The following is a 9,489-nucleotide window of genomic DNA, read 5'->3' on the forward strand; positions in this document are numbered from 1 at the left end:
TACCTGTCCCAGCTGCGTTAAAACTTTCTGATTAGGTCCATCTTTTACTGTAATTTATCTTTTGACATGCATAGTATTTAGATTAATTTATAAAACAGTGCATGTCAGTACCCTGTGTAACGCTCCTGCACTTATTTAGCAGTCTTCGTCACCAGAATACCACTGTAACTTACATAAGGAGATCGTGTGCTCTTGCTATACCATTCACTCACCAGGGCTCGAAATATTTTTTTTCAACCACCTGTCCACTGGACAAGTCAAAATAAAAAGTACCTGTCCAAAATGGCATAATTTATTCTAAGAAACTATACTAATTTCAACTCAACGTAGACAATGTCCAGAGACGTTGAATGTCATTTTAGCTCCCATAGCCATATGTATATATGGCAATGGAAGCTATTCTTATAGGCTAGGGAAATGTCTGTATGTATGTATGTCTGTATGTCTGTATGTCTGTGTGTCTGTATGTCTGTATGTCTGTATGTCTGTCCGTCAACATCAAAAACTCCAAAACCGCTGTACATTTCATCTTGATATTTGGTGTGTACATGGATGATGGGCTGTAGATGAGATTTTGTTCAAATGAAGTTGTCATTGCCAAAAATATGCAAATTAAGTGAAAAAATGTAAAAACAGTCAAAATTGAAAAAACTCAATAACCACTGAGCAGATTACATGAAAAATTAGCATGTAAGTACTTTGGGCTGACATGAAATGATTGTGCACATCTGGGTCAGTATCTTGGACTTGCTATTTTCATGAATTTTTTTGTAATTTTCTCCCATTTTTGGTCAAAAATCTCCTGCTCTGAAACCACAAGTCCGATTGATTTGAAACTTGGTATGGAAGTGCATAGGAGTGACCTTTCCCAAATTTGGGCAAATCGTGGTGAAATTTGCATATTTTTAGTTTACACGTCCATAGACTCCCATGTATAAGGTAGATCTCCATAGACTCCCATGTATAAGGCCATGAAAAATCATTAATTATGCGCATATCTAATTTTGAGCGAGCCAATAGAGCTAGAGGTCTGATTTTTGGTATATAGGGATAACTTAGCAATACAATTTTTTTGACAAAATGTCACGTGACCTCGGTGACCTTTGACCTCAAATATACATATTTGTCCATAACTCAGTAACCACAAGTGCTACATCCTTCATGTATGGTATGATGGGACAGCTTATGACGCCACATATTGTACCTCATTAATTATGCGCATATCTAATTTGAGCGAGCCAATAGAGCTAGAGGTCTGATTTTTGGTATATAGGGATAACTTAGCAATACATTTTTTTGACAAAATGTCACTTGACCTCGGTGACCTTTGACCTCAAATATACTATTTTTCCATAACTCTGTAACCACAAGTGCTACACCCTTCATGTTTCTTATGATTGGACACCGTATGACGCCACATACTGTACCTCAATAATTATGCGCATATCTCATTCTGAGCGAGCCAATAGAGCTGGATGTCTGATTTTTGGTATATAGGGATAACTATAGGAGAGAAATTTTTTGACCAAATATCATGTGACCTCGATGACCTTTTACCTAAAATATATGTTTATGTCAATAAATAAGTAACCACAAGTGCTATGTCCTTTGTATTTAGTAGGATGGGAGACCTTATGACAACACACGCTTACCTCATTAATTATGTACACATCTAATTCTGGGCAAGCGAATAGAGCTAGAGATCTGATTTTTTGGCATATAGGGATTAATTAGCAATATAATTTTTTTTTTCAAAATGTCATGTGACCTCGATGACCTTTGACCTTGATTATACATATATATGCATATTTCAGTAACCACAAGTTCTATACCCTCCAATTTTGATAGGATATTAGACCTTAAGATGTCACATCTTGTACCTCATTTATAATGCGCATATGTATTTCTTGGCTGGCCAATACTGCTAGAGGTCTGATCTTTTTCCCGATTTAGAACCATAACTTAGACATGCCTCATGTGTTTCAAATTGGGAATAACGACATAGACGTATGTGCCCATAGATCCCAACATATACACTCCAGTGATACTTCTTAATGACCACATTTCCTGCCCCATCAAGACTAATACTCCTATTACAAGTGGGGACTATGTCATTGTAAATGACTTGTTGAGTTAATGGTTGTATCACAGTATTCGATATATCTAATTCTGTATTTTTTCCATTTTATATTCTGAATAATTACATTAAACATATTTCACTGTCTCCAGTACATTTCATTTAAGTATTTTCACTTCATGCAGTTTATCCCTTTCACACATGTTCAAATATCTGACCAGAGAACAAACACTAAATAGTCCAGGATGGGAGCTACAGTGTCATTGACGCTATTTTTAATTAGTTTGATAGGAAGTTTTTGACAGAACCAACGAGTAGATCTGGGAAAGTTCAACAAACTCACGTCTGTGCTGTATGCAAAATGGCGTAACAGCGCCATCCGTGTCGAGATGGCTCTGAGAATCTCCCAATTTAAGAGATTTGAGACGCGACCTTAAATAAATCAACATGGCTGACTCCTGTAAACAGTGATTAGATATTATCGAACTTTCTTTTACTTTTTTCTGACAGGTAAATATCCAAACAATGATTTTCAAAATTTTAAAAGGTACATAAATTTAAACTTATGAATATTTGCTGTAGTCAGTAGGTTGAAATACTGGTTGCAGGCTGAAAAAATCTACCTGTCAACTTGGACAAGTACTTTTCAAAACTTCTTATCCCAGGCCAAATTTTACTTGTCCGGGACAGGCAGACAGGTATTATTTCGAGCCCTGCTCACCTAGGGAGCCTTGCGTACTTTATGAATTGTATCACTGGACTAGAGAGCCTCGTTTTCATTGAATTTAGTAATTTCAGTTTTCATTTTTTCAACCATGTATCTGCTGAGTACCATGTGGAACAATGGTATGTGTATTTCCTTGGGGAAAAAATGAGTTTGGAAATGTTTCATACTCATGAACAAATTACCATTTATTCAATATTCAAACCATGTTGGTACAATATTTTACTGAGAACCTTACATACCGGTAAGCTTTTATTTAACCCTTTTCCTGCCAGACAATATCACTTCCCTATCAGTCAACTCAGTGAAATCATATTGAGCTAAAACCATACATATTTCCACCCATTTGGCTTGGTCTGTACCAACAGCGTAAGTCTATAAAAATCATGTTAACAGTATCTGTAATTTCAGGGACCTTCAAATGTTCTATTTTTGATTAAAATGCACCAAATGGGACATATTGTGCTCCACTATCTTTACTGAACCTGACCTGATGGTGAAATATGGACTTAGCAGGAAAAGGGTTAAATCTTTCACACTTTCACTTCCCTAGGTTCAAGTTCACCATTCCACATTGGCAGAATTCAGTCAGAACAATGGTGGTGAAAGAATTAAACCAAAATAGATATGAGCAAGTCTCAACGTCTGATCACTTGGATCACTTCTGCAACAACAAGTTTGAGTTTTGCTACATACTACGAAAATTATTTTAAAATTTGTTGACAACAACAATCAGAAATGAGGGCTAATAACTGAAAAGTTTCCTGTCGTCAATACTGTGTGCCTGGTGATGGTACCTGTATACATGACATCAGTATCATGGCTGGTATCACTTTGCTGTGGCAAGAAACTTCAAAATTTTGTACTCTGTGCCGCATACCTCACAGGCAAATTCAATTCAGGCAAAATGGCATGATTTCCTCACATCCTACTTTAACTGTAAAACTTCACCTGCCCTGCTGAAACTTTATCCTCGGCAGTGTAGCAGACAGGCAGTTCCTACTCTGCATTCAGCCGCCACACTCTGGTAAATTAACATTTTTTTTCCAACTTAAGGTAGTAATGTATGTGCCTTGAAAGTGTGAGATGTGAACTTTTGCTTAAAGCGACAAGTCAGCCATTTTTCATGATTTTGTTTGATATGAGATACTACTTAGGGACCGTCTCAGATTGTCGCAGAAGTTCATAAAGCGAAATTTATTCGTTTAGGGGGGGAGGGGGGTTTGAACTCCATTCAATTTATGAACTTCACTTTCGCACTTTTAATTTGTTATCACAAGTTTTCGTGTCCACTCGTGCCAACAAATTTGTAACTGTTTCCATCTCGTTTGTGCCCCAAACACAATTTACCGATAGTAACACTAGTATCCTAAACATTTCATTCATCAAATTATACAGAGACAAAAGTATCATTTTTTAAAAATGTGCTACTTATAAGCTTCTGATCTCACCTCCAAATGTCTTTATTCTCACTTGTTATGCACCTTGTCATAGTCGTTGTAATATGATTGAACATGCCCGGCCCCCTTGTCAAAGTTTCTCGCTTATTTACCGCCCCTACCAAGTACAAATTGCGTGTTCGCAAAGACATAAACAGCACAAGAGATACAAAAAGGGAAAGTAAAATAAAATGAAACTTTTATGCGGAAAAATGCCCTGTTAGTACTCAATCTGATGGATTACTTTAATTGTAATGTGGCATGGGGAATGAGTCTTTAGTAGCTATAGCAAAATGCAACACTGTACTCTCAGGCAGACATGAACATTTCGCACTTTTGAAGTTTCGTTTAGGGGTTGGTGGAGGGGTTTTGATCTAAACAAAGGAATTTCGTTTCTTGAACTTCTGCGACAATCTGAGACGGTTCCTTATATTGTTTGACATTGAAAGATACTGAATGAATGGGTGACCATGCATATATTCGACACCTGTTTTATATACGACAAATGAAACCAACGCGAAAATGAATTAATGGTCATGACCACTAATTGATTCTCGCGATGGTTTCATTCAATTTTTCTAAAACCGGGTTCGAAAATATGCATGGTCACCCATTCATTCAGTATTTTTCAACATGTCAAACAATATAAGTAGCATCTCGTATTGAACAAAATTCATGAAAAATGGCCGACTTTGTCCCTTTAAACTTTCCTCAAGGAATAAACATTGGGGTCACCGTGCAAATTTTGTAATAGAGTCTGAGAAACAAATAACCTAACATTTACTGATATTTGATATTCAAATGGCTGCCATCCCAATGTTAACTCTATGGAGAAAAATACAATTTTTGATTTTCAAAAAAACTAAGTTAAATCTTTTCTTTCACCAACAGCTTTAAATGAGCCCCAACAAATGGTACATCAGAAAAGAATTATAAAAGTTTGAGAGTTCAAATATCTGTCCCAAAGGTGCATTTTACCTTAAGATGCAGATCTAAAGTATATACAAAGCAATGGAGGTGATGGGGTAGGGTAAATCTCTACCTCTTTGAACTTTGAGTTGTGATATCTCTTAGCATAGCAATCATTGGCAAGTGTTAGCCTCTGTTCTTTTGTAAATAGTTCATGAAAAATACAGCTGACATCTGAGATTGTCAAAATCTGTGATATTGTCGGCTGAGCTGCCTGAAGACAGTGCTTAGTTCATTCCAAGCATCTGTCCCAGATGTAATTCCATCGCCAACGAGTTGGTGACTAGAGAATGTCCGGATACTGTCTGATCATCGGGAATGTCACTTTCTCCAAACTGTCCAAGGGACTCTTGCACACACACACACAGTGCTAGCCATAATATCCATTTTTCAGTCTTCTGAACAGGAGAACATGAGGTTCTGAGGACAAAAACGATGAAGATGAATAAGAAATAAGATGAACGGATGACACTACAATCTCTATTTCTATTAGATGACAATTTTGTGAAAAGTCATTTGATCACATGACAAGTCGCAAAAATATGCAAAGCTAAAAACAACAAGTCAAAATTCATCATTATTGCGGTTTTCATTTGGCTTTGGTTTCTACAATGTAATGAAATGAGAAATCAAAAAGTCTGGGAGTCACTTTACCAGGTCCGTGTATCATGTAATGTTGCCAGCCTGGAGACTGCTGAACACCAAGGTTTCTCCATTCAGTCTCTGTCATCAGATGTGTCTTGGGTACCAGCTTGGCTATGTCTAGAGGTAAGATTACATGTCTGTCAAGTCAAATGAGAAAAAAATGTGAGATGAGAGGTCTGAGACTTAGACTGACAAATGAATCAAATTTCTCCCTGAATAAGGTATCAGGATCATGGCGCCCTCTAACAGATTCCGAACGTCCTCTTTTGTAAATACTTTGCAAATTTGACTGGTAGAGTCCACAAATTTCTATGAGAAAAATTAGCACACACCATACACAGTCCGGGTAATATCCATACAGAGGATAATTGGGAAGAGCCAATGGCGTACCGTATATGTAATGAGGTTAAGGCAAGAACCAATCACGTACTTAATATGTATTGAGGGTTAAAGGTTACAAGGATTCGCTTTGAAATGTTATGCTGGAGAGCGCGATCTGACTTGCATGCCTTGACAGATCCATCGATCGAGTGAGTGAGTGAGTCTCAGCCCGAGTCAATTGGAGACGTTCTGCCATGTTAAAAATTGTAAGGATTTCTTTTCTTCCGAAATACTTTTCTGAGTTTCTTTCCCCTGACCATGTTCTGAAAAGAGTTATTGGACATTTTTCGTTCTCTTTTCAAGCTTTTGGTTAACTTCTCGCGATTGATCGGGCGCACGTTTTTTTGAGCGAAGGGGCAATCGTAGCAGGAAATGCATGGTGATCGAAAAAATCGTGCTCCATCGTTAACCTAAATTAGGCGATATTTGGCGACAAATAACTTACTGTAAATTTACAAGGGTCAAATTCTGATTTCTAGGAGCGGTACCTGGCCAGGACAACCATCCAAAGAAGTAATTTTCGATGTAATAACCACTTGTGTCGGTCGCCATCTCGACCGTAATGAACATTGTGCATAACGTCTACATCTAAAAACTACTGAGTGTTAAAAATTAAGGGTAAAATCTAGCCAAAAAGTTCCAAAGTCGTTGCAATCTACTAGCCTAGGTTTGCATGGTTAATTATTCATGACGTTGCGACGGCAGGTTTGCTGATTGGTCAATTGTAATATCCTCTATATGGACATACCCGGACTGATACAGGAACTCTTGTGATTATTTTGGAGGCGAAAAACCTGAATCTGAAAGACCCATCACACAGGCCTAAGGCAGGGCTTGACAATTTTTTTTCCAGTTCACTTGTCTGTGGGACAAGTGGATTTCAATTTCACTTGTCCTCACAAAAATTTACTTGTCCTCCATTTGTAACAATCAGGACCAAATACTTGCGACGAATTCCGAAGCGGCTTTCAGGGCTTTCTAATTTCGGTAATTTTCGCCAATGTTGACCCGAATATTCTCAAAGTTCAAATTGAAGTAGTAGCCCTGCGTACAGGTGTGTGTGTTCCCGGCGTTATACGGCCTACATCACAAGAGGCCGCGACTTTTTAATTGGACGATGAAACAATTTCATGTCAATCATCGAAAAAATTGCAACATTGTGTGAGTCGGCAAGTGAACGTCACAATTGTATCTAAAAAAGTCAGTGATTGACATTTATTTTGTGTGTACGACAATGCAAATCGGGGCGCAAACCGCAACTTAGGTTCGCGTTGATTGCGCCGGAAGTTGTGTAAACAACTTGTCCGGCAGGCGACCAGATTTATTTTTGACTTGTCCGAACGTAAATCTCACTTGTCCTGGGCGTCGGGCGATAGAAATTGTCAAGCCCTGCCTAAGGGGCCTCTTTTCAACATCCCTCAAAGACCGTACTATTTGGAGTGCCTAAGACACTTAAGAGCGATCAATTTTCCAGTCTAGCTGCCTGATTGAAGAAATACGACTTTTTCTGATATAAACAAACACCTAAAGAGCATGGACCAAACTCTCACAATAATTCCAGAAAATCTATCCGGGTTGCCTAATATGGTAAATGCACACACAAACACGTGTTTTGCACACACACTGTACACACACACACACAACTATCAATAATTACTCTAAAAGCTCAGCATTATACACCCAGTATTCTATGGTTTTTTCTGTAACAAGAAAGTGTTAACTTGCTAGAACATTAAACATTTTTAGCAGATATTAAAGTTCTGCATGCATAATCCTAATAATACTAAGCCTCTCATTTAGGTATTTTGTCAGAAGAACTGGTGCTTGCCAACTCAGTGTTAAAAATGTTTGTGTCTGCAGAAAAAGGAGAAAAATATTTCATTAGATCACAGAGATATTTGCATAATACCTATATTCATATCTTTCATCATAGTATTTTTCTGAGTATATTATTTAGATCACAGAGATATTTGCATAATACCTATATTCATATCTTTCATCATAGTATTTTTCTGAGTATGTTATTTGCTGCTGTCCTGTTTCAGAAGGCATACTGCTCGGTTCAGTCTAATGCTGCTGTTGTATGCCTGTCTTCCAGATACTGATGCTTTGATCTTCCCAGGATCAGCAGAACTACCTGAAATACAAAGGATGAATATATTGACAGCAGATGTGAATTGCGATAACCAAACACCAGATTACAAATTAGTGCCATGAAGCTACAGTACAGAAGTGCTGTATTCATCAAACGTTGTATTCTGTTGATATTGACATTTTTTTATCAATTGGCCTCGGTCAGTTGATTGAAGTTGTTGGACTTCAAGGAACAGGACAGTCGGTAAAATACTTGGGGAGACAGTTACAAGGAATTAATATTGCATTTATGGTCACACAACTAATAAAGATTTATATAAACGGTTCATATAAATCTTTATTAGTTGCGTGACCATGACTATAAATGCAATATTAATTCCTTGTATATATACAAATAATAACACAAAAAACTTCAAGTACAAAGTAATAATATCTGTTATGCACACTGCAATCTTCAGACAGACAGTCAGTTCTATAACTGTCAGTTCTGATTGTCTGTCTGATGATTGTAGGATGTATGAAACTTAGGCTACAGACTCAGATATTATTACTTTGTACTTGAACTTGAAGCCATGTGTGATTATTTATAATGCTCTTTTTTATTCTTTTAGCGTGGAGCAGTGTAACTTCCCAAGAGGACATGTGTATCATGACTGATAAATCATATATACCGATATAAACTATATATATATATATATATATATATATATATATATATATATATATATATATATATATATATATATATATATATATACACACGTTACATACTGTATACATTATGAGAGAGAGAGAGAGAGAGAGAGAGAGAGAGAGAGAGGAGAGAGAGAGAGGGGGGGGGGGGTCTATACCGTGACTTGGGGCATGCCATTGGTCAAGATTCACACACAGTCCTACACTAGGACCGTGATTCACAGAAGTAGCGGCGGGTTCATAGCTGTGGTGGTTTCAGACTGGATTCCTGCGGGCTGGTTTTGACTTTTACGACTTTAACCCCTCCGCCAATCAAAACCAGCCCGTAAAAGGCAGGAATCCCGTCTGAAAACACCACAGCTATGGACCTACAGCTAAAATAGTACATACCTGTTTCTGTGATCTGAACAACGTTTCCGATTTTCCGGTGATAGTATCGACAGCTTGCTGCTAGCGCTTGATTGCAC

The 9,489-nt window shown here is 37.5% G+C and overlaps 1 protein-coding gene across 1 annotated transcript; it reads right to left on the reverse strand.

Annotated features, from left to right (window-relative positions):
* Window positions 1–4,210: 4,210 nt before the first annotated feature.
* On the reverse strand, window positions 4,211–8,394 carry LOC139127334 (cyclin-dependent kinases regulatory subunit-like). Its single transcript, XM_070693251.1, has 3 exons — window positions 8,217–8,394; window positions 5,864–5,991; window positions 4,211–5,629 (listed from the first exon to the last, which is right to left on the reverse strand). The coding sequence occupies exons 1-3, from the start codon at window positions 8,285–8,287 to the stop codon at window positions 5,580–5,582; spliced, it is 249 nt and encodes an 82-aa protein (XP_070549352.1). The 5' UTR covers window positions 8,288–8,394; the 3' UTR covers window positions 4,211–5,579.
* Between the last annotated feature and the right edge of the window lie 1,095 nt (window positions 8,395–9,489).

This window comes from Ptychodera flava, unplaced genomic scaffold (assembly GCF_041260155.1).
Source record: "Ptychodera flava strain L36383 unplaced genomic scaffold, AS_Pfla_20210202 Scaffold_30__1_contigs__length_3116999_pilon, whole genome shotgun sequence".
NCBI lineage: Eukaryota > Metazoa > Hemichordata > Enteropneusta > Ptychoderidae > Ptychodera > Ptychodera flava.